This window comes from Typopeltis vanoorti, chromosome 9 (genome assembly GCF_054136105.1).
Source record: "Typopeltis vanoorti isolate ZY-2024b chromosome 9, IOZ_Tvanoo_1.0, whole genome shotgun sequence".
NCBI lineage: Eukaryota > Metazoa > Arthropoda > Arachnida > Uropygi > Thelyphonidae > Typopeltis > Typopeltis vanoorti.
Window position 1 is genome coordinate 20,723,458 of NC_143557.1, and position 27,000 is coordinate 20,750,457.

General features: G+C 35.3%; 1 protein-coding gene across 3 annotated transcripts in view; it reads right to left on the reverse strand.

The window, feature by feature from the left end:
• The window catches only part of Su(z)12 (Polycomb protein Su(z)12), a 498,478-nt gene that overhangs the window by 85,454 nt on the left and 386,024 nt on the right, over nt 1-27,000 (reverse strand). For all 3 annotated transcript variants that reach the window (XM_090397603.1, XM_090397604.1, XM_090397605.1), the window contains exon 12: nt 24,493-24,585. In XM_090397603.1, the coding sequence (XP_090253729.1) occupies nt 24,493-24,585 (93 nt within the window). The remainder of the gene's footprint in view (nt 1-24,492; nt 24,586-27,000) is intronic.

The following is a 27,000-nucleotide window of genomic DNA, read 5'->3' on the forward strand; positions in this document are numbered from 1 at the left end:
GCCCCTAGTCCTCCCACCTAGAGACCTGTTCTGAAAAATATCCTCTGAATTAATCTTATAGAAACCCTTCAGTAATTTGAATGTCTCAATCATATCACCCCTCTTCCGCCTATCAACCAATGTCTGCAACCCACAAATCTTCAACCTGTTCTCATAAGGTTCATTCCATAGACCTGCTTTCATCTTGGTAACTCGCCTCTGGATCCTCTTTACCTCCTCCCCATCAATAAGAAACCCTGGCACACAGATCTGGGCATAGTAGTCAAAATGGGGTCTTATCAACGCTCGATACAGAGGAACAATAACTTGCTTGTCTCTGCTCATCAAAGTATTTTTCTGTAACCAACAGATGAGCTGATTTAGCCACTTTTGCAATGTGCCCCCTAAACTTCAACTCCCTATCCACCAACACCATCAAATCCTTGGCTTTATCAATCTCCTGGAGTACAGTTCCACCAATGTGGTATACTGCTGCTAATCTTTTCACCCCAAAATGCATAACCTTACACTTTGCCAAGTTAAATTAACATCCATTTTCCTTAGCCCAGTCCTCCAAACTATCCAAATCATCTTGCAAATTTTGACATCCTGTGCATTCACTATTGCTCTACCCAACTTTGCACTATCAGCAAACAAATGAAATAGTAGTGGTCCAAGAACAGAACCCTGCTGCACACCACTAGTCACAGGAATCTTTTGGACTCTACTCCTGAATAAACTACTCTCTGATATCTCTCCATCAACCACCCTCCTATCCATCTCACCAACACTATATCCATCCCCATATACTGATCAGAATTCCATGTGGTATCCTGTCAATGGCCTTAGCAAGGTCCAGCAGTATGACTGTAAACCCATTACCCTTATCCAACTAAACCCACTGTGTTATAAAACGTGTTAGATCCTGAATGGAGGATTTTCTAAGAAGTTGTTCATTCAGAATCTAACATGAAAATTCTAACTAATTTAAGATAATACCTGCACACCAGCAGAAAGTAATAAGACCTTGTTTGTTGTATATGAGAATGTGCATTAATATGTGTAATGCATTAGAAATATTTGTAGTCAAAACGGAAAACTAAACTAGAGAATTATGTCAAATTAGTAATTATATGTAAAGGAAATATTGGCTTAAATTTGTGTCCTATTAAGCTATCTAAAATAACGTAAATCGCCAGACAGTAATGAGTAACAGTGCAAAGCTCGCATCTGAAACACGTATTGGTCGTAATGCCGGAGGCTACAGAATATGTGGAAAATAACGTAAATAACTTTCCTCAAAGACAGCACCTAACAGCAATAGGGAGATTAAGGATCATCTTAAGGGCATTAAAACTAAGGGTCATGCGAAAAAAAAAAAAGGATACAGCAAAAAGAGGGTGCTAGAACAGAGAATATAAGGCAATGCGTGCCATATTGCAAGGCCTCTTTTGTTCCGGATTTCATCTTGAGGATTCATGACCGGTGGTCGAAGAAAGGAAGAACCAGGGTTCTATGATGTCGGACAGCAGGCCGTACGCAAATCATCAGACTATGAAGAATCATGCCAGTCGCTGGATATCCCATCGGAAAGGAGCGGAGATAGCCCTCAGTCACGGCAGAAACTAGTTCGAGTCTGGCAGCAGTAGAAAGGACGACATAGCCAAAAGCCAGGTGGTGAGATAGCCGATTGAAGGACGACCAGAACAACACGTGGTCGTTAATAGACCTTCAGAAAGAACTGGGTAATGTAGAGATCTTTTTTATATGTTACGGAAGTGATAGAAGATTGAAATTTGTGTTTGATTAAGTTATGTGGACAATCCTTTAGAGAACTTTGATAAGATTTTGTTCTTGAGACAGCAAATTCTGTTGGACAAGGAATTGTCAGGAACGAATCTAATTGTATGTGACTGAAGTAATAAGTGTATAGTAGACAACCGTAACTGAGAAAGCAACAAGTTGTATAGTATGTACTCTATGAATAACATGCATGAGAGAATCTTAATTTAGTGTAATATTGTCATTGCTTTCTATTGTTCTGTGTGATTAACTATTTGATCTGTCTAGGTAAACTTGATTAATTTAGCATTGTTTAATTATCTTGGCATGAGATTTAACTTAGCAAGAGATTTAGAAGTTTTAGTAAATTTGATTCAATTTAGTTGTAATTGTCATTTAGTTCCAATAAACATGTTTTATTGCATATGCCTGAGTCATGCCTGAATTCGAGATATCAAATTACCACTTATAAAATTAGAACCATAGTGGGAGAAATTTTAGATAGATATGTTTAAGTAATAGATCATTGGTCATGACTGCAAAGTACCGATATCTATTTAAGTGTATGCCAGTGAATCTAGGAATATTTCCCTGAACTTGAAAAAGGAAATATCCCTAGGTGGAATCTAGTTAGGCTACACACAAGAAAAGATAATAGAGGTTAAAGAAGTATATAAAATAAGAAATTAGAAACGACATAACAGCAGCACACCACTAGTCACAGGCCTTCTTTTGGACTCTACTCCTGAATAAACTACTCTCTGATATCTCTCCATCAACCACCCTCCTATCCATCCCCATATGCTGTAGTTTGCTGATCAGAATTCCATGTGGTATCCTGTTAATGGCCTTAGCAAGGTCCAGCAGTATGACCGTAAACCCATTACCCTTATCCAACTAAGCCCACTGTGTTAGAAAACGTGAGCAAATTAGTGAGGCATGATCTACCCTTCACAAAATCATGCTGTCCCCCATACAGTATCCCGTTATCATCTATCCATTCCTGCATTCTTCTCTTGACTACTTTCTCCAAAACCTTGACAATGATTCCTGATATGCTGATTGGTCGATAATTTGCAACAGAAGTCTTGGAACCTCCCTTATGCAGTGATACTATTTTCCCCTCTTTCCACCCCCTTGGGACTAACCCAGACCAGAGACTCAAATTAAACAAAATGGTCAAGGGCACTGAAAATTCTTTTGCCGCTTCACGGAAGACCCGAGCTGGTATACCACCCAAACCCACAGATGTATTCACATTAAGGTTTTGTAATATACTATTCACCTCCATTTCATTCACTTCAATTTCCATATAACCTGTTGAATCTTTCATTCCTGCAATATCACCACCTGAATGATATACTCTTGCAAAGCACTCGCTCAGTAATTCCACTATATCAACTAATTCAGTTACCTCCCTACCATCGACATTCCTTAAAATCATTCCGCCGTATGCATTTTTTCTTTTACTTGCAGCATATCGAAAAACTGTTCGGGATTCTCTTCAGCTTGCGTGGCTAATTTCCTTTCATAATCAGCTCTTGCTTTCTTTACCACACTCGTTACCTTTCTGGCCTGTGCTTTATACTGTTCATGTGCCTGCAGGTCACCTTTCTCCTTAAATTCCCTCCACAGTTGTTTCTTTTTTTGCAGCTCAAGCTTAATGCTGTTATTCATCCATTTAACCCCTACTTGATTTACTATCCGGAATCTAGGTATACAGTCAGCCATTACCTCCTTCAAACACTCCTTTACCACTTCCCATGCACTATCAACCTCCAGCCCTTGCAGTTTTACATGCCATGGCACTGAACCAAGCAATCCCCTGAGCTTGTCATACTTGCTAGCTCGGTACTTCCACATGTACCATTTCTTAATTGAAAATTCCACACATTTGGCCACCTCCAAGGTCAAAACCTTATGGTCACTCTCACCAATTGGTGGTAAAGTGGTCATATTCATTACAGTCAAATTCTCAGATGCAATTACTAGGTCAAGCACTATCGAACCCCTAGTATATTCCATTACATGTTGTCTCAGGTAGTTATCCCTTAATAACTGCATAAAATCCAATTCCTTCCTCCCATGTGTCCTCTCCTCCTTCCAATCAATATTAGCATAGTTGAAATCCCCCATAATAATTACCCTCCTTCCACTCATTGCATCTATTTGTCTATGCATACTATCTCCACCATCTGTTCCATCACCTGGTCTATAGCAGCACCCAACTGTATATTTTGTATTGCTTGTCTCAATCTTACACCAAATAGCCTGAAATGTGGTCTCTTCACTATCCTGCAGTTCAACTTCAATTCTCCTTGGCTGCAGTTCATCAGCTATCATCAATAACACTCCTCCCTCCATTTTTTTTCTCTCTGTCCCTCCTGAACACACTACACCCTTCACATTCTATCCCACTAGCTATATCATCTTCTGTCAGCCATGTCTCACTAATGCCAATAACATGTGGCCAGGAAGAACCAACCAAGGCCAAAAATTCTTCCTTCTTGTTCCTAATACTCCTGGCATTAGTATACATGAAGTGCAGAAGCCTATTTGTCTCACCCCTATCTTGATGCCCTATACTAACTATCACATTCTGATTTGATATACGAGGGTTACCTGTGGTTATATACTCAATAAGAGAAGAAAAAAAAACATGAATGAAATAAAAGCAGAGAGATGTGATCTTTATCTAATGAATAAATTATATAAAGAATTTTGTAAGAATGAAAAGTTTAAAAATTTTGGAAAAATAAAAAAGAACAAAAATAGATAAAAATATAGGTTGGTTCAAATGCTACATAAAAATATTTCAGGAAACCCACAAATTTAAATATTACTGTTTTAAAATAATTATATCAAGAGGACAAAGAAAAAAAAAAAAAATATATATATATATATATAGGGTGGTCCAAAAGAAGCACTTTTTCTATTTCTATTTTACAAATTCTTAATGATTTCGTCCATTAAAAAAACCCAAACACTGTCTTCTAATGTGTAATACGCCCCTTTATGCAAACAGAATGTGTTAATACAAAACGTTCAAAATACACCCTCAATCCCATATGCACACCGGTTATTCACTAGACATCTCTTGATATCTGGTAACAAAAAAAAAGTTTGTGCAGTTTTTCATAAATAAAAATTAAACAACTGCAGAAATTTTCTTAAAAAGTTTAATTCATTAAAATAAGCACCTCCACCAACTACAACTCTTTCCCAATGAGATACAAGTCTGTAAATTCCACTATTATTATTATTAAGAGAGACCTCCAGGGAGTCAGGGACTCATCAAGGGAGGACACGTACTACATATAACAGCTATCATACTTATTCTTGAATTCATTCACACTGCTTGCACTGACAACATTCAATGGCAATCCATTCCAATCAAGCACCACCCTACGAGAGAAAAATTTAGCCCTCACACCCTTCTTAATGACATTCATCCTCAGCTTCCAAGGATGTCCTCATGTCCTTTCCCCACTCTCCATAAATTGAAAACCAGTATGACTCCTATAGAAGTTTGTAAGTCTTAATCATATCACTTTCTCATGTTTGCTAACGTCTGCAGTCTACAAATTCTCAATCTGTCTTCATAATCAGTATTCCACAATCCTGATATTTTTTTTTAACATTTTTAACGCATTCCAATATATCAGAATCACAATGGAAACCAGAAGACCAGACCTGCACACAATAGTCCAAGTGAGGTCATATCAAGGCCTTGTAAAGAGGCAAAATGATATCCTTCTCTTTACATGTGAACGATCATTTCAGCATTGCAATTATCTAAGGAGTTTATTTGCAATCTTTGCTACATGGCCCCTGAACTTCAAATTCATATCTAATAAAACTCCAAGATCCCTAGCCCCATCAGTTTCTTCTAGCATAATCCTACCAATATAATATGACTTGGATATCGACTCATGCCGAAATGAATGACTTTACATTTACTGACATTGAGCTAACACCCATTTTTTTCATGGCCACAATTCCAGTCTATTCAAATCATTCTGCAAGTACTGCATAGCAGCATTCCTGATTACCCTACTCATCTCTGCATCATCAGCAAATAGCTGTGTGTTGCTTGTCAAATCCTTCACAATATCATTAATGTACAACTTGAATAACAGCAGACCAAGCATTGATCCTTGTGGTACACCACCACTGGTTAACTTAAATCTTGCAGACTCGCATCCATCATATACCACTTTTGGATATCTGCCGGTCAGCCATCATCTTATCTTATCCATGCTAATATTCTATAACCCAAACCCATATTCTCCAATTTATGCAAGTTTTTCATGCTGTATTCTTTCAAAGGCCTTAGCAAAACCCAGAAGTATCACGATGTATTCTTTCTCCTTGTCTAGTTCAATGGTAACATTATTATGGAATGTGAGCAAGTTGCTAAAATATAACCTTCCCTTAGTAAACCCATGTTGCTCATCACAAAGTAGAGATTCACTGTCAACCCATTTCTGAATGCCTGCCCTAACCAATTTTTCCAAAATCTTCACCACCACTCCTGAGATATTAATTGGTTAAAAGTTGAATACATCAATCTTCGCATCATCCTGTGGTAATTCCATTGCATGGAATTACCACACATTCTTTCCATTCCTGCAGAATCTTCCCTGTTCTGAGACTTATTAAACAACCTGGTCAAAGGAATAGCCAGTTTAGCTGAACACTTATTCAGTTTGTGCAACAGCTCTTATATATTTGAGTTCCTGCATCCAGTGAAGAGGTAGCAGCGAGCTCAATGTCATGTACACCAGGTTGATAGCTTTTAACAAAATGTGCACTCATTAGTTGACCAACCTTTTCTGCATCTCTTACCCACATGCCATCTGCATTTCGAAGAGTTATTCTTTCAGTATTCATTCTTTCTTTTACTTGCAGTATATCGATAGAATTCTTGTGGGTCGTCTTTAGCATGCAGGGCCAGTTTAATGGAAATTAACTAAATGGGGCCCCCACACGCATCATCAGATGACACTAAACTTCCAATGCTATCAATTTGTTCTTCACTTCTATTATGTCATAAAAACGAGCTGTTTCTTTTCATACTCAGACTTTGCTTTCTGTACAACAGTTTGTTGTTCTTTCCGTACTCAGAGTGAAACAATTCATTTACACTTGCATAAAGCGGGAAAATCAATCAAGCTAAGCAAATGGGTCCCCACATGCATCATCAGATGACAATAAACTTTCATGGTTATCGATTTGTTCTTCATTTCTATTATGTCATAAAAATGAGCAGTTCGTTTTCATACGTAGTCTTTGCTTTCTGTACAGCAGTTGTGACTATTTCCACATGCATCGTCAGAGGACAATATATAATACTTCAAAGGCATCAATTTGTTCTTCACTTCTATTATATCATAAAAACAAATCACTTGAATGTGCAACACATTCAGGAAGACCCTCCATTATTGATAATGAAGAATTAAATGCCACTGTTGTAAATAATCTTAAAAATAATTGAAGATTATTTACAACAGTGGCATTTAATTCTTCATTAATTAAATGCCACTAATCAAAAATTTTCACAAATGTTTAACGTGAATGGTGAAATGAAACAATTCATTTACACTTGCATCAACTGGGAAAATCATGGAAGCTAAGCAAATGGGGCCCCACATGCATCATCAGATGGTAATAAACTTCAAAGACTATCAATTTGTTCTTCGCTTCTATTATGTCATTAAAACGAGCTGTTTCATTTCATACTCAGATTTTGCTTTCTGTACAACAGTTGTGACTATTTTAGTCTGCTGGTTATAATTTTCATAACGAACATCATCCTTATGAACACAGTATTCCTTTCACATCTTTCTTTTCTTACAAATCTCTTGCTTAACAAGAATACACATCCATTTGACTCAGCCTATTTATTATTCATTCTCAGGACACATTCTGATATTGCATCATTTAAGTATTGTTTAAATGCTACCCATGCACTGTCGATAAAACTTGCTTACTTGTTATGAAAAATAGATCTTGCACTCTAACAGAAAGTGAACTTATCATTGGTTGTCACCAAACAATTTCATACTACACACATCAAAGCACCGCTTCATCCCCAGAAGAGCTTTGTGTGTGATTGGCTGTAGTCAGTAGTGTCCAGTATGAGTTTCTCGCTACAGGACAAATAATTATGGCCGAGATCAACTGGATATACAACTTAAGTGTTTGCAGGATGCATTACTTCAGAAACAGCCAAAACTAGTTAATCGGAAGAAAGTGCCATTCTTATAAGACAATGCAAAACTTACCTGTCAGAAGATTTGGGATGGGAGATATTCCCTTATCCTCTATATTCTCCTGACATTTCTCAATTCGATTATCACCTTTTTTTCGTGCTAGATAGTCACATACAAAATAGACAGTTCTGCAATAAAACACAGATTGAAGCAAAGGTTGCAGAGTGAGGTGCTTTTACTCACTTGGTAGATCCATTGCTATTGATGAAGAAATGCATCACCAAATAGAAAAGATCAGCATGAAAAGAGTAATCATCATGGGAGACTTTAATTATTTAAATATTGATTGGGTAGCAGTAGAATAGCATGAGAAGAAGAATCAAAATGCATTTATTGAGCTGTTGCAGGATAACTTCCTCAAGGTCAAAGAGTGTTAGATTTGATTATAGTGTCAGAGGGTGTTTCAGTTAAAGATGTAAGTATTCTGCCTCCGGCTGGTGACAGTAATCACGCAGTACTCACTTGGGAAGTGACTAAGTTTATGAATGTTCCATTCAAAAAAGATTACATGTTGAACTACTGAGTTCAATGGAATGGGAGCAGTTGCTGGATGGAAAGAATATTGACAGTGCATGGGAAGCATTTAAACAACACTTGAATGATGCGATATCAGAATGTGTCCAGAGAGTTCGAAGAATAAATAGAGTAGGAGTCAAATGGGTGTGAAATTTTATTAAGCAAGAGATTCGTAAGAAAAGGATGATGTGGAAGGAATACTGTGTGCATAAGAATGACATCTGTTACGAACGTTATAAGCAGCAGGCTAGAATAGTCACAATTGTTGTACAGAAAGCAAAGTCTGAGTATGAAAAGAAGCTGGCTCTGCGTGCTAAAGACAGCCCATAAGAATTCTATCGATGTGCTGCAAATAAAAGAAAGAATGAATATGAAAGAATAACGTCTTCAATTCTTCAATAAAAGAATAACGTCTTCAATTCTTCAATAAAAGAATAACGTCTTCATTATCAATAAAGGAGGGTTTCCTGAATGTGGTCATGTTCATGTGATTCATCACCAGAAACAAATCTTGTAAAACATTTCTGCACAGCATGTTCTGCTGCCACACCTTTTCCAATATAAAACCAGTCATCGCGGTGAACTCTACCGAAAACTGCACAAACTTTTTTTTGATTACCTGATATAGCATTTCTACAAGCTCTCATCATACACACTATAAAGACAACTCTGAAAAATTTGTGGCAAAATTTTAATTCAGAAATTTCTTGAAGACAAGATCTCTCATTATACCACATAGATAGAAGCCAATGGGATGGGGGTACAGATTTGGTGATCACGGTGTTGCTGATACTGACCATCGGGCAGTTTCAGCAACACCACACAAATTCCCCAAAAATCCCAAAATCTAAAATTCAACTTTCTATCCTACTTTTGAATTATACGGTGTATACAAAACTTTTATACATCCTTATTTGAGAATTTCTGATGCCATATCACATATTCTAGCTACCTCACCAGTTTTATGATGGTTATCAAAAAAATTTTTTGCTGGCCTGGTTGGCTGAGTGGTTAGTGTATCCACTCTCCAGCCAAGACGCTGCGGTTTCAAATCCCATGTAGACATGGATGTTTGTGATTATCTTCCACCTTCATACATTCATTCACCCAAGTATAGATACACTTTCCCAATATGGACTGGGTCACCATGGGAGTAGTAGACCCAAAACCTCCCTCAGTGGGAGAGGCCTTCATCCTGTAGTGGGTAGAAAAATAGGCTGTTCATCATCATTAACACTTCATTTGAGGATATTTTGAACTCTTTTATGCTCATATAACGGTTGCCTGAATTCCATGCAAATGGAGAGGCAGTCAGGCAGATCAAATGGAGGGTAATCAAGTTGATATCCAGTCTATGGAATTCTCCATTTGAATATACTGAAGAAGAGAAATGACAGACATACAAGTTGGTAATGGGATATTACAGTATGTATGCACACGCGTGCGCGCGCACACACACGCGCACACACACACACACACACACACAAAGTGAGATTTTGCAGTTCATGATAGGTAAAGGGAGAACTTAGAATCATCCTCGGAAACTAAGAAGTATGCATGTCCAACTTGTTTTTATGATAACTGGCGAGTGTCGAATGTGATGCTGTTTGAAGTTATGCATGTGTGATCAGTAAATGTGCTCAAGGAGATATGATAGGTATTTACATGCAAGTAAGCAAAGGATCTTCTCAAGGTTTGAGCCCTTGGAATTCTCGGAAGACCTCTATATCACCAATAGTAATAATTTCTATTATCGACAAAAAACAAAAGACAATAGTAAATCAGTAAGTTATCTGTTCTTTAAAATAAGCTCTGTTCTAGGACTACCTCTAAAAAGATGCCACAATTCACATTTTATTCCTAAGATTGTTAAAATTAAAAAATTAAGTCTTCTGGAGCTAATTTATGCTTGTTTAAGATTTTTTGAATATGGAACTAACCAGGAGCTGTTAATGTGAAGAACTAGTTCCTAATATTCAATTCACTGTGGAACTAGAATAGGTCATTTCAGCAATTCTTTAATGCCTTAGTAGTCTCAAAGCAGTGTTTCACATATGTTTTGGAGAAGAATAGCTGAAAGCTTGATTAGAAATTTGATTGTAGGAAGTTTTTACACTTCATTACAAAATAAATTATATTTGTGCTTAATCTTTTATCCAAGTGGAGAGAAACAAAATTTGTGTGTGAAGTATTTTCATGACTAGATTACTTGTATATAGTCTGTTGAATTGCCTGAGCACAAATTTGTATCCCATAATACAAAATGCACATCCTTTCAAATGTGTATATTGCTATGCATTATCGAAAGGGGCACTATTTTCAGACAAATTTTCAACCTTTATTGAGGTCTCATCTCATCAGAGAGAGCTAGACCCAGAAAGATAATATCAAGAGCAGTTTCAAAATAGATACATAGATAAGCTGTAGAAATTAAAGACAGAAATTAAAAATTATGTGAAATAAATTTAACAGATGTAGAATTTTCAGATAACAGTATCTAAAGCATCCTCAGTACACCAAAAAAGGAACACAATTAAAATGGTATCAAAAGGAAGTATTTTAAAAAACACAACTATAGCAGAAGTATGACAGTAAACATTCAAACCGTTCTTAATTAAAATAAATAACACATACAAATATGTGTATACACATATACATACAAATGTATAGAAACATGTCTGCTTGGTTGGCCGAGTGGTTAGCATATCCACTCTCCAGCCAAAAGGCTGTGGGTTCGAATCCCGCTGTGGGCATGGATGTTTATGATTATGATAAGTGGCAAGTGTGGAATATGATGCTGTTTGAAGTTGTGCATGTGTGATCAGTAAATGTGCTCAAGGAGATATGACAGGTATTTACGTGCAAGCAAATATTTCTGTGGAAATACCAGTGATCATTGACAGTAGATGGTGTTGGTGTAGTTGCGGTCAGTTGGTGAAGACGGAGTTGTAGAGCAGGTGTCCTTCCTCGATGAGTCCCTGGAGGTGTCAAATAATAATAATAATATAATTCCCATAAATGGAAAAATCAAAATTCACCAGGTAGCTATAAATTTGAATGAGATGATGTAAATGCCACAGAGCTCTCTTTGTATCCATTCTACAAGGGATCTACTTTTGTGTAAACACTTGATCTCTCACCACCAGGCTAGACTATCCAGGTTCATGGTACTGGATATAAAATTTTTGTTCCTCATGATGGATAGCTACAGACCTACCAGACTGTCCAAAGCAAGACAAGCCACAGAATCTATGTTTAGGTGAGGAAAGACAGGCAGAAATCTTTCTGATAGGAAGAAAGGCCACAACAATGTTGAGATGCCTTAAAATCTTAACTTATATGTTCAGATATTTCATTAATATATGGAAGTGGAATCTCAGGGATTTTTTCTGGAGACCTAGAGGCTAGGAGCATAAAGCCGTTAAATGCTTTGCTGAACCATTAAGAACCTTATTACACAGTACATATAGTTTATATTACATTAAAGACTTGCTATGCCAAGAACTGAATTATATCAAATCTGAGTTTTTTAAAATGGTTTTAATGAGTCCATCATCAAGGCATTTAACAGTTTTAGATTCCCAATCACTAGGGCTATTGAAGAAATCTCTTGGATTCCAGTTCCATACATTAATGGAATACCTGAACATGTATCTAAGGCTTCTCAGAACTGTGGCATTGTTTCATCCTGCCAGGAAAATTTCTGAATCCTTTTTTTCACTTAAACATGAGCTTCCTCCACTTGGACTTTCTAGGTGTCTAACAGATTCCATACTCGTGTGGGTTGTTTTACTTCTAACAGTCTGGCCTAGCTGGACATGCTACCTGACCAAACATAGCGTACATTGGACAAAAACCAAGATTTCTTTTAAGCAAAAGTAGTTTCCTTAGAGAAACATCACCTTGCCAAATTTCAATAGATCTGATGGACTTCAGTTATTACTTTATGGAAAAATATTACTGTATGAATCTTCTGTAAATTTCTAATTACTGTTCTTATTATGTCAAATTTTTTTGTCTTACTGTCTTATTATATGTGTGTTCAAATTAATTAATTTTATTTAGCATTTTTACTTTTTTAAAACTCTTCTTTTATTTGTATTTTAATTGCATTCCACAGTCAATGTACTGAAGATGCCTTAGATACTAATGCGAAAATTCTATATCTGTTAGATTTATTTTACCTTAGTTTGAGTATCCATCTTTAATTTCTACAAACTACAATAAGAGTCAAAACCAGTGAGGGTAGTGACCATTCTCACAATGCATAGAAACATACACATCCTAAAGGAAACATGCCTTGCACATGGTATACTGTGAAGATATCTCATGCACAAACTTCGTTTCATTACACTTGGATAAAGAGAATAAACAAGAATATAATTTCTTGGCAAGTATAATTTAATTTCATACTCTACACCACATATGGGCAACCCCCGGTCCTCTACTTCTTTTGATCCGGCCCTAATCTATTTCAGCAAAATTTGTCTGAATCATGGTGGGAGAAAACATGGTGTGTTCTACAAACTCACATTAAGCTGACGTTATATGACTTGCGCAAAACACACTATGTTTTCTCCAGCCAAGGTCTCTTTCTCACTTTGACTAGCAGCGTGCGTGAACGTGTTACGTGTCAGTTCAGTACTTGAGTTGGTGTTGTGCTTTCTTCAGTGCCTGAATTGATGTTATGTTCTGTTCGGTGCCTGCATTGATGTTATGTTCTGTTCGGTGCCTGCATTGATGTTGTGTGTTCAGTGCCTGCATTGATGTTGTGGTCTGTTCAGTGCCTGTGGTGTAGAAGACAGTTTTGTTTGACAGTTCTGAATATCGCTTATAAATTTGGGACAATGCCAGGGATTATTGCAAAAAAAAAAAATAGAAAAGTAGATGCAGAGACTCGTCAATTTCAAGACACCTGGACAGAGGATTATTATTTTATTCTGAATAAAGGTTTGCCTGTATCTTTGCTGTGCAACGATTCTGTATCCGTCAACAAAGAATACAATTTGAAGAGACACTTTACTTTGAGACATGCGGATCACCCAAAAATTGATGGACAACTATGAAAAGATGAAATACAGAAGTTGAAGAAGAACTTGGATACCCAGTAGCAAATGTTCAACAAGCAAAGAACGCAGCACCACAGCATTGTCAAAAACAGCTTTGTGGTAAGCGAAAAAATTGCTAAGCATTCTAAGTCATTTGGTGAAGGAGAATTTATCAAAGAATGTCTGCTGGATGTTGCAAGTATAATATGTCCTGAAAAGAAAAAAGACTTCAAGAATATTCATTTGTCGAGATGTACTGTTGTCCGACGGATAGAAATTATGGCTCATGATATCAAAAAAAGTTTAAGATTGGAAGCAACTTCAATTGCTTTGGATGAGAGTACCGATACAGCACAACTAGCAATATTTATTCAAGGAGTTGATGCGGATTTCAACATAGAAGAATTATTGGAGCTTCGGCTGTTAAAAGGAACAACTACCGGTGAAGATATATTTGAAACAGTCAACACAACCTTCGAGAGATTTGAGCTTAAATGGAGTTCACTATCTGGCATATGCACTGATGGAGCCCCTGCAATGGTCGATGCACAGAAGGGATTTACTGGAATAGTTCATGAAAGAGCAATAGAACTACAGATCCATCCGGAAAATTAAACAAATTTTCACTGCATTATCCACCAACAAAATCTGTGTGCAAAATCGATTAAATTCACAAATGTTATGGAAGTTGTAATAGCCAGTATTAACTTTATTAAGTCACATGCACTTAATCACCGCCAATTTAAAGAGTATTTGGCAGACCTATTTTCGGATTATGAAGATGTGTCTTATTATTGTGAAGTGAGGTGGTTGAGTAAAGGTAAAATGTTAAAACGATTTTATGATCTGAGACAAGACATTGCAGATTTCATGGACATAAAAGGAAACATAATTAATCAAGTAAAAGAAGATGAGTGGGTTTGATTTAGCATTCCTTGTAGATGTCACCGGATACCTAAACAAACTGGATCTTAAATTGCAAAAACAAGGACAATTGGTTCATGAACTGCATGGACATGTCAAAGTTTTTTTGTAAATAAGGACTAAAAATTGTTATCATTTTCCTACTCTAGCAACTCATAAAAATATCCCTTACAATTGTTATGGAGATGAACTGAAGGCACTAATAGAGCAATTTGATACTATGTTTGCTGACTTCAAAAACAAAGACTCCACATTCGTTATATTTGCTCGTCCGATGGATGCTGATGTAAATAATGTACCAGAAAACTTACAGATGGAACTTATTGAGCTTCAGGCGGATTTAGTGCTAAAATCACAATTTAACAACATTGCTTTGATGGATTTTTATAAATTTTATTTGGTGGAAGAAAATAATTTGTCTTTTTGGCAGCACATTTTTTTTTGAGGATGAAATACAATAAATAAAAAATTCGGACAAGAACAACGGACGAAAACCTCAAAAATTCTATGTGATTATCCTTAAGTAATATTAACGTCAATATTGATAGTCTTGTAGTTGAAGTACAAGGCCAATCTTCACATTAAATTGTTATGTCGTTCATTATATTATAAAATTTATGTAGAGCTTTATACCAAAGCATTATATTATAAATAAATGAAATATGAAGTAACAACTTGTTTTCATTCATTTAATATTAATTTATTTTATTTAATGATTTGGTCCGGCACTTGACTCGGAGACAAAATGATAATTTGGCTACCGAACTAGGAAAGATTGCCCATGCCGGGTCTACACTGTAAGGAGATGACAGAAATGGCAACCCAATAACTTTTTTTGGGCCCAGATGCTTACTAACGAGTATGACTTTGATCCTGTGCCTAAACAAAAATGCATAATTCCTCATCTCGATTCCATGCACAATATTGAATGCAATCTTCACAGTCTCCCATGTGCAAAAGAATCTGCAAAACTTGAAGGAGTTTCTCTGTTGTTTACAATGTTGCTTCATTCTCATTAAGAAACATGTGGTCTGCATACCACAAGTCAAACGAACAGAATACAGCTTGCATGGTAAGTCCCAAATTGCTGTCAATGCATTCATAAATCACTCATCATTCCAGAAATGAACTCAACACAGGAAGACAAATGAACATTAGACTATAATGTCTTGGTTTGGGTCTCATATTTCTTACAGGCTATATGAGAAAATTTTCCCAGCTATTTATATCAGTACTTAAATAACCCTGCAATTATTCCTATTTATGAGGTGTAACAATTTAATTCCCAGAATGCACCTGTTAAAAAAAAACTTACGTTCAAAACTATACATTAGTGGCTACTGTTGCCTTCGAAGCAGTCCCCTTGTGCATTTATACACTGGTTTAGACAGTGTTCTCATTTTTGGAAACAGGCCTGAGACTCTTTCCAGAATACTCTTGAGTTCCTTTATCACATTATGCTGGATATCAGCAATGTGAGAAAATTTTCATTCTTTTAGCACAATCTTTAATTTTGGAAACGGCCAGAAATAAATGGGAGCTAAGCCAGGTGAATAAGCAGGATGACCTAATTCGGTAATCGATTTTTTGGTCAGAACCTCTCTCATACTCATCATGAGATGAGTATGAGAGAGGTTGGTGCATTGTCGTGATGGATGATCCACTTGTCAGGCCATAATTCAGGTCTTTTCTCCTTTCTTGATTCATTTGCAATTCATTAGCCATGAATTACACACTTAATCATCTGTCAGACTGTACCAAATCTTGCACTATGTTCACATTTGTGTCCGTCATTTATGTTTTTGGCTGCCCACTTCTGGGGTCATCGTTTATATCTTCTCACACCTTTGAATCTCTTATGCCAATCAAGACACTTGACAATTTCAGAGCATCCATACCATATGCCACTTTCAACAGCTCCAACGTTTCAGTAGTAGTATTGCTGATTTTTGCACAAAATTTGATGTCAACACACTACTCCAAATTTCGATCACACATTTTTATGCCATAGTTTACACGCAGATTTCTATTGTTTTTGCAATAGACAACTATCAAATTGAAGTTTATGCACACATTAGTTAAAAGATGTACAAACACATTACTCAGATGACTCCAACCAAATCACCATATGGGAGACTCTATGTGGCCATTAAGGAATTAATTGTATATTCCCTGTACCTCGTACAGGGAATATATTTCTGAATACTGTTATATATCATGCTATATATTTTCTGCATGTATTCATGTGCTCTCATTTAAATTTTTAATGATTATATCATCTACATTGTATTTTTACAGTAACCAGTATGGACACGGTCTTGGCGCACATTGTACAGTTCTTTTTAATCTATTTCCATATTCTATTCTTTACTCCTAAGTCTTTTCTTTTACTATCAATCTCTATATTATCACTTGGAAAATAATTGTAGGATATACACCAATGACAATAGGCAGAAACATTGAAAACATCAACTGTATCCTGAATGGTAAACCTATAGAACAAATAAAACATTTCAGCTGTTTATGCACAATTTTTTAGTGAAGATGGTAAATTAAACATGGAAATAGACAACAGAATTAGTAAAGCTAGTGGTGGTAGTAAGTCAGCTGAATAAATTATACGTAATAAGAAAGAAATTATTCAAATGCTAAATTAGCTGCATACAAGACATTGCACAAATCTATTAACTTATAAATCTGAGAGATGGGTTAGAAATAAAACACTTGATCAAAGACTGGAGAACCTCTGATATGAGAGTACTGAGAAAGATTAGTTAAGTGAACAGATGGCATCAATGACAGTATCACATTAAAAATGAGGATATTAAGAATGAACTTGCCACTGTTAACATGATCACAAACGGAATGGGAGGAGAGGAAAGCTTAACAAAACAGTGTCCTTTGCCAGGTTGGAATGAAAAAGATTCAGAGGAAGACCAAAATGTAGATAGACTGATAAAGTGAAAAGTGTCTTAAACAAACTTTTGTTTACTGAAATATAAAAGCTGATAATGTCGGAGTCTTGGCAGATAACAGATCAATTTGGAGGAAAATTGTTGATTGGAAGTTAGTAATGGCATAACTTTTTCATGTAGTACTATCATAATTATCCTGTACACCTCCCAATGGTACATATCAGGAATATGATAATGACGATATCTATAACATATGCAGTATTACTTTTTAATAATGTTATTATCACTTGTATTGTTCCGGTAAGCATAATCTTTAATGTTTTGCCATGAGTCATTTTCTACAATTTGAGGCAGATAAATAAGCCTTATGGGTATTCAGTTGAGCTATAGACCATTTGGTGTCAACAATTCATCCCTGGTTCTCGTTTAGCTTTATTATAAATCCTCTTAATTTCAGAATGGGAAATGTTAATCTCAGTTCTTTGCTTTACTCAGATGATACATTCCAAAATCTGTGCAAGTCTCCAGGATTGTTTAATTGAACTAAATAAAAGCCATAACAAATTTGGTATGAAAATTAGCAACAAAATAACCATTCTCAAAAAAACATTCTCAATGGAGAACCTATAGGAGTAAAATATTTCAGCTATTTAGGCAATTTTTAGTGAAGATGGCAAATGGAAATAGACAACAGAATAAGCAAAGCAGGAATTTTGGGAATGCCCAATGAATAAATGTGTATATGGGATAACAAGATAAACTAGCCAAAACGCTAAACTAGCAGTACACAGGATGTCATTCAAACCAATTCTGACATATGGATTTCAGAGCTGGGTTAGAAATAATGCAGTTGGTCAAACATTAGAGACCACAGGAGAGTTCAGAGAAAAACTAAGCAAGTGAAGAGGTAATTAATGGCACAATCACATTAAAAATGAAGATATTAGGAAGAAACTAAGCATTATTAGTATTCAAGAATGTGAGAGAAGAGCTAATCTAAGGTGGTGTGGTCACTTAAACAGAATTGGAGGAAAAAGGTTAGCAAAACAGGCATTTGATGCAAAGATGGAAGAACAAAAACCAGGCAAGACCAAGATGGACTGATGCACTCTGAACTGCTACACCCTTGGACGATATTTATCAGGAAATTGACAATGTACTCACAGAATTTGATACAAGCAAACACTGCAGCTAACTTATTTAAATATGCACTTATTTCTTTCTATCACAGTAGTGGATCATTCAAATCTAAATAAACAACTCCTGTTTTTCTGGCAAAAAATCATGCTCACTGCTGAGATATGATTTTTGAAGTTTTGCATATCATGAAAATAAAAAGATTTTCGTTTACATATTTGCGGCCTCCAGTCTTTGATCAAGTATTTTATTGCTATCCAGCTCTAAGATCCTTAAGTTAAAATTGGTTTGAACACTGTCTTGCATACAGCTAATTTTCCTGTTTTGATTCAGCTGACTTCCTACCATACCAGCTTTACTAATTCTGTTGTCTATTTCCATATTCACCATCTTCACTAAAAATTGTGCCTTAATAGCTGAAATCTTTTACTTGTTCTGTGCGTTCACTGTTCAGGATACAGTTGATGTTTTCGATGTTTCTGCCTTTGTTGATTGTCTTTATCTTTTTATTACTGATTTGCATATCAAATTTATTACAACAGTTATTCAATTTAGTCAGGGAATCTTGCAGACTTGTACTGGATTTATTCAGAAGTATAACATCATCTGCATAAAGTCAAGAGCTAAGAATAAAATTGCCAATTTTGCTATCAGATTTAGTACCACTTTTCTTCATAATGTGATCCATATACATAATGAACAACAGTGAAGACAATGTGCACCCTTGCACATGACTTCATACATCAAATCATCCTGTACCTCTGTCAATTCTAAGTGCTGACTTACAGCTTAAATGGAGATTAAGTATTGCTCGAGCTGATGTCCCATTTACACCACATAAATGTAGCATTTTAAAGAGCTTTTTTCCTCTTGGCACCTTGTCATATACCTTCTCCAGACTCATGAAACTTGATTACAAATCCTTGTTACATTCTGTAAATTTCTCAACTAGTTATCTTAAAGTGAAAATCTAATCCTGACAACCTCTATTTGGCCTGAATCCAGTATGTTCTTCATCAAGCTTCCCTTCCACAATTCTTCTTAGTTGAAAAATCTAATATTGCTAAATAGTAAAGATTTTATACAGTGTCTATTTTCAATTTTTCTAAGTGTGAGGTTGTTTTTTACTTCCGAACTTCTTTGATGAATATGGAGTGGGGTGGGTGATTTTTAATTGTGCAATAGCCGAATTGCACAATTGGATCCTGACATGACTTTTCCTCTGTGCTGTGTTATCATATTCATATCTGTATGCACGTTTTTAGCAAATACAGAATACAGTTTAGTCAGATAAGTCTAATAACTGACTAGTTGTTATATCTTTCATTATTCTAGTAATGGAATTCACTAAAAGACAATGACAAATGGACATTATGATAAAAGAGCTGGTCTGGGTTCCACATTCCATACAGGCCATGTGGAAATATTCTCTCAGTATTTAGATTTCACCAAATAAGAGACCTCTCACTATTTCCATTTTCAGCAAAATAACATTGTTTCAAGTAACTTCTTCTCTCACCATAATTCATATGTACTGACATAAATATTGCAACTAATGAGCTTGATTTTCTTCACTCAAAGCACCTAAAGATAATTTTCTTTAGTGACTTCAACGTACACAACTCAAAATTCACGGTCCACTGATTAAGATTGCAAGGAAGCCAAGGTTTGCAATTATCATCAACATAACACAAACTGTTCATATACTCAAAATAGCAGCTAATCTCAACAATTTTGACCTTTTTTTTCATTAGCCCTCCTTCCAAATACATTGCAGATGGTAAAAATCAAACCATGTCATGCAAGTTATCTTTACTACAGAACAATTCATCCAGTCATTTTTTTATCTTCTATTTTTTTTTTTCTTAAATGGAATTTAAACATCAATTAGAACAAATCACAATAACAATAATTTTGAACTGCTCTTTTTAAAAAAACTAAACGAATTCCTAACTCATCTCAAATAAGAATACTATTACTGAATTCCTATAACATTAACTTCCATATCTGTAGCAAATTCTGATTTGTAAAAATTCTTTAATATGCATTACATTCATCAAAATTGCTAAATTCTGTGTTATTGACAGATTCCAAAGTTTACAATTATATATGAAGCAAAAGCAAAAGGGAGGAGGAGAGAAAGATCCCATGTACAAGAAATAGTACTACATACAGGAAAATAATATTATAGATAAGCAGAGAAAAAAAAAGAACAAAGCTCTTTTTTTCTTAACACTGCATCTCAAGACAAGGAATATACATATTCAGAAAAATACAGGGAAGACTTATAAAAAACTGAATGCAGAGGAAGAAAAATTTGTTCTGTGAGTTAGGAAGTGAACTGTGAAGCAGTGTTGAATAGCTGTGACATGTTTTACAAAAGTTAATAGAGGGAAGAGGAATTATCAATTCCAATTCTGATGAACAGCGAACATGGAATTCATCACTCAGTAATTGATTCAATCAATCTAATTGCTCTCTTCTATACTATATCAAGAATTTTTAGGGTGTTCATAAGACATACCACCTGAAAAGTGACAACAGTATTCAATATTAGGACATATTTTTGATTTCTACACTTAACAGCTGTTCAGAGGTGACGTAACAACTTGAACAAAAGAGAAAACCTAGTTTTTTGGATACTTAAAGAGGCAGTACAGTTGACTCTTAATATAGCAAACTAGTAGGGATCGCAGAAACAATTTGTTGTATTGGATTTCTGTTATACTGAATTTTTTACTAGCATCACATTGTGTTTCTGTGGTTTCACTTAGAACTTTACAGCATTTTGTTAACAGTGACAGTTTGACAGTATCTGTAATAGGCTTATGCTAAAGGCTGGAGATAAGGAGTAATCTGAAGAAGAGAAATCTTATCTTGTCTAAAGATTTCTATGTTATCAAAATGAGGACTGCATGAAAAGGGTTCTGCATTGGAGGAAATAAGAACTGAGTAGCACTGAAGTTAACATGGTTATCAGAACCCCAGTGAAAAATGGTTTAGAGATTAGAAGTTAGGATCGTAGAAGTCGATATTTTTGAAAGTTTTAGTAACTTGAAAAAAATTCGGTTTTGTTACAATGAGAAGAGAACAATTTTTAAAAAATTTTTTATATGAATCCCATTGAGAGCAGTTATAAGACTAATATATTTGTGTTTAAGGATTAGATAACCAGGAAATATCAATGCCAAAGAAAGAGATCCTTTTGAGAGGGACCATGTTAGTATAACTGGTGTTACTGAGATAAAGAAGACTAAAAGATATAATTCTGCTAAATATTAATTATAAGAAGTTATATATTCATGTAATCAGGAATTTATATATTATATCATGTAATTCAGGAATACTATATCTACTCCTTCCTTACCCAGTGATCAGGGTAAGGAAGGAGTAGATATAGTATTCAATACTCAACATGAATGGTATGTAATTTCAAGTAGTATGATGTGGGCAAAGATCAAAATGGAGGGAATTAGGCAACGAGACATAGCCAATGGTTCCACAGAATATTTTGTAAAGAAAGAAGTGGGAGAATTTTTCAAATCATTACAGGCAGCAAACTGACAAAAAAAGGAAAAACAAGTCCACATTGGAAATTTAAACAGATCAGAAAAGGATTATCAGTTATACAGAGAAATGTTTTAGAAAAAAATTGAAGAAAAGAGTAAGCTAACAATAATGCGAAGTACCTACTGGATTTCTGATCAGGATGGATTACAATAGCACCATGTTTCAACATAAAGATATGCCCAAGTTCACATGGAGAGCAAACATGCATTCCCTAAAGGGAATAACCACAGAACAACTTGTCTGGCTGTTTTTTCTTTTTTGGTTCGTGTCAACTTGTATTCATGTGTTCTCTAGTCAATGCAGCTGAGTGGCAGGATTGAAAATAACATTTTATTTCAGACAGAAAAAATCCCCTGCTTACTTAAAACAAATACTAATTCTGGAAAATAATGAATATTTCTAGTAAGTGTCAAAGTCCTTCTTATGGAACTTATAAGGTTAAGTAGATCATTTTAAACTATGCTAATTCTATAGAAATTTGCATTATATATATAGTAGAATCGTTTTTGATGCAAATGTTCATGAGTGTACAATATCTTTGATTAGAACTGGAAATTTATAAACATATAGAGGACTGATTAATCAAGAATAATTCTTTCCACATAATAGTTAAATCATGAATGAAGGAGAAATTTATTGTTCTACATTTCATTCAGATTTAACAAGTATCAAAACTCTCGGAGAAATACTCTTGTATATTGGTAAGGGAAATTGATTCAAAAATAACGATAAAATCCATGATGTAAAAAATTTCCCTATGTATTATAATATTAAGTGTCTTTGTGAATACAACAGAGGATGAAAATAGGTGAAAAAATGTTAGCGTCCCAAAGTTTAGATCAAAGTTACAGAAGAGATAAAGAGGATTAAAAACATGTCCGGAGGCAGTCGCATATGCAAAGTCTAAAAGGCATGCAGGGGTTTCCCGTGGACACACAAGGAGGAATGACGGCATGGACTGCAGAAGAATTAGGCGCCGGGTAAAAACAATGACGTAGTAGGGAGAATATCACAGCAGTGAATATATAGAACTAGGCAACGCCAACTCTGGGCTTTTTTTTTTTCATCTTGATCCTGTCGTTTCCGGAGAAAGAAGTTCGAGTGCGGTTGAGAAGACGATGTCCATAGGCAGCTATGTGGTCAGACAGAGATCCAGCGTGAGCATAGGCCTCGACACAATGGTATAATCAGCGTAGACCAAGATGATACGCGGAACCACGTGGACCAATCCCCACAGACCAGCTTCGCCTACATCGAAGGAAGTGAATCGCGAACGTATTCGCTAGCCAGTCCTTTCAGAAAGCAGTAAACCGGAGGAAGAAACATCGAGCCGTAAGAATATAACAGATGATCGAAAGAGAGAGCCAGAGTGATCCTAATGCCCCAGTAATGTAGGAACTTTTTAAATCCTTTGTTACAGGAATGTTAGATTGTAAAGAAGATAGGAACTGATAAGTTATTGGACTTTTGAAGTGTAATAGGACTTTAGCATCTGATCTACATATAGAATGTTATAGCTCTGTATACGATGACTTGCAAAGTGTTGTGATTGAATATATAGTTTTGTTATAGTCAGATAGTTCCTGAGACCAAGATTTGGTATATGATTACCTAATAATGTTAAGTAATTAGAAGGAATTCATAATGTGTTTAGTATTAGATATTGCTTCATGTTGAGAAGGTTTAAGAATGCCCAGGTTACACCTGCATGACTGAATTAGTTTAGTTAAGTAATTGTTAGTAATTGTACCGTATTTTTTTTTATGAATAAATCCTTTCTTGTCAACCTAATAACTTGCCTGATCCATGTTCTCAATGCACCACTCATAAAGTAGAACCTATGCGAATCAAAAATTTTGGAGATAGTAACGACTCCAGTAAAATTGAGACACACAAGTTTTGGTGAAATTTGGGAATAGTAATTGTATGAATACTGTGCATTCTGAGTGTTTTTGCCCAGACGGCAAAGCTTCCCTAGTCTAATAATTTTGGATGGCGCAGCATTAAGAAATATTTTTTTCCAAAATGAGAAACGGAGTTAATACCAGAATTATAACTAAGGGATTGGCTCTAGCCTGAAGCAGTGTCTTTGTTAACAGTGTGGTGCACCATCATTCAATGCGTTTATAGTGGCCAGAAGATAGAGAAATACTAAGATTTGTATGAGTAAGTAAGGTAGATAGGTAAAGGTATATATCAAATTAATGTAATTTTACATTGGTGCAGCCGGTAGAATGATTGGAGATTTAGTAAGATCCAATATAGGTAAATATAATAAAAAATTAAAAATTTACAAAAACAACATAACTTTACAATAGGGTATACTACATAATATAAGTAAATTACCTATTGTGTCCTGATACATAAGTTCTTGGTCCATCAAAGTCTGTATCATCAGGCTCTAGAAATTCTGAAAGACTAGGTAGTAACCTTTTTGGACTGAAAATAAGAAAGAATTAATTAGAATGCATACAGAAATTTTAATTGAGATTTTATTACTGTTTCTTAATTATATATTTCACAAATATTCACACTTTTCACTTGAAATAATCAATTATAAGATCTATCATTAAAAACATGAACAAAGGCTCAATATTTATATTGAAAATATTTTGTTTTCCATGTCTCGCTGCTGATGCTTCTAATATTCAAGAAAATTGAATGTTAGAATATTCAATTCGAATATTGAATATTCGAAGAAAAGTAATTTCTTTGTTTAGTAATGAAGCTACATATCTGAGTTATTCACATACATCATAAAACATAATGAAATCCATTTATTTCAAAATTTCCCCCAAGGGAAAATAAGAAATCATGAAAAAGATATGCTTTTTTTTCTAACTCCATATAAGCTTGGTAAATTTAGACTAGCAAACAGGAAATAAAAATTTCTGTTATGTTGATTACTATAGCCTTACATTGCAAAGGTGCACAAAATCAATATTAACAGACCATAGCACCAAGACATTCAAAAAAACAACGTTAGCAAATTTCACACATCATTATAAATATTTCATTAAATTAATATGCACTTTTGACAGCTGTTTATTTTAATAATAATTTTTCTATGCTGCACATAATTCACAAGTGCCCCCCCACCCCTATGAAACCTGATAAACTTACAGGGTATTAGTACTGTGGTAGCTTAAAATTTCTTTATGATCATTAAAAAAAAAAAAAAAAAAAAAAAAAAAAAAAATATGTCCTTTAGTGCTCTACACCATCCAGAAAACCTACTCTAGAGACAAAACATAGAGCTTTAAGCCACTCTGACCTCCAAATAAGGAAAGGAAGCAGCCTCGAACTGGGAAATGAAACTCATCTCCCATCAAAAGACAATTACTAACAACAAAATTCAAATGTACAGCCTGATGGTTGATTGGAGAAAAAGTACATTAATCACCAAGAAGGATAGTATTCACCACTTCAAACAATATGGGATTCAAAGCAATATCTTGCACAAGGGAGGTTGAAAAACTGTAGTAGCAAGCCTCAGTAATGTACTAACCTTTTACAATTGAGTGACAGCTGAATTGGATAAAGGAAATAGCTATATTATGATTCTGCTTGACTTTGACAGATTATCACATGGCACTGTTATGCAAATTAGAACAAATGGGGATGGATATGATACCAGTTATGTGGATAAGAGAGTGGCTACTGGGCAGATATCAACAAGTGGCATAGGGAGTAGAATCCAGGTGAAAGCAGATTACTAGTGGTGTGCTACAAGGTTCCACTACTATTTCATTTGTACATAAATCATATAGGAAAGGAAAAATTCAGTTGTTTGCTGATGATACAAAATTATGTCGAATAATAATTAAGGTGATGTGGAGAGCTTGCGGGATGATTTAAACAGGCTGTCAGTATAGCCAAAAAGTTAACTGATATCAGTTTAATGTGGAAAAGTGTAAAGTTATGCATTTTAGGATAAAAAGATTACAAGCTGTGTACTGCATTGACGTAAATGTATTTCCTGGAGTACAGGTGAAGATGAAGCCAGGGATTTGGTGGTGGTAGTAGTAGTAGTTAGGAGTTGAAGTTTAGAGCATAATGCTCAACTGCCCAGAGTAGCTTATAGGATTACTCAATACTTAGCAATTGAAGAACACACTAAGGAGGAGAGATAAAGAAGTTATTCCACTTCAAAGGCCTTGATATGTCCACACCTGGATTACTGTGCTCAGGTCCAGTCTCCTGGGGATGAAGAAGTGGTGGAGAAGATTCAGAGGTGAGTGACCGTGCTGATGAATGGTTTGTGGAATGTTTCCTATGAGGATGGATTCAGGGTGTGTGGAATGCAGAAGTTGGTTGATAGGTGAAAAAAAGGAGATTCGATACAAATATTTAAGTTATCTGTACCTATGGTCTCAGAGAAAGTCCTATTAAGTAAGAACTAAAACAATTTTTAGCGGCATCAGAGAAGGGAGAAAACAACTAAGAAGAAAAAGATGATCCATGCTAGAGATCTAAACAGGAAGCTAGGATATAATTACCAGACACACTTAAATGTTTCGAGAAAATTTGGAGAAAAGAGCAAAACTAATAATAAGTACCTGCTAGAATTTTACACAGGACATGGACTAGTTACTATTTTCAGGATAATTAATAAACAAAATGCTTTTAGCATCCCAAAACACCGATGCCATGACCTTTCCTGCTGATGGAACCGACTTTGTCTTCTTTCGCACTGAACAACCGGCTTCTATCCACTGTTTTGATTGCTGCTTGGATTCTGGTGTGTACTAGTGAATCCATAGTAATAAATCGATGCACAAAATCAGTTTTATTCTTGTTAAAATGCTCCAAGTACTGTTCAGAGATTTTCATGCAAGTGCGTTTTTGATCAGC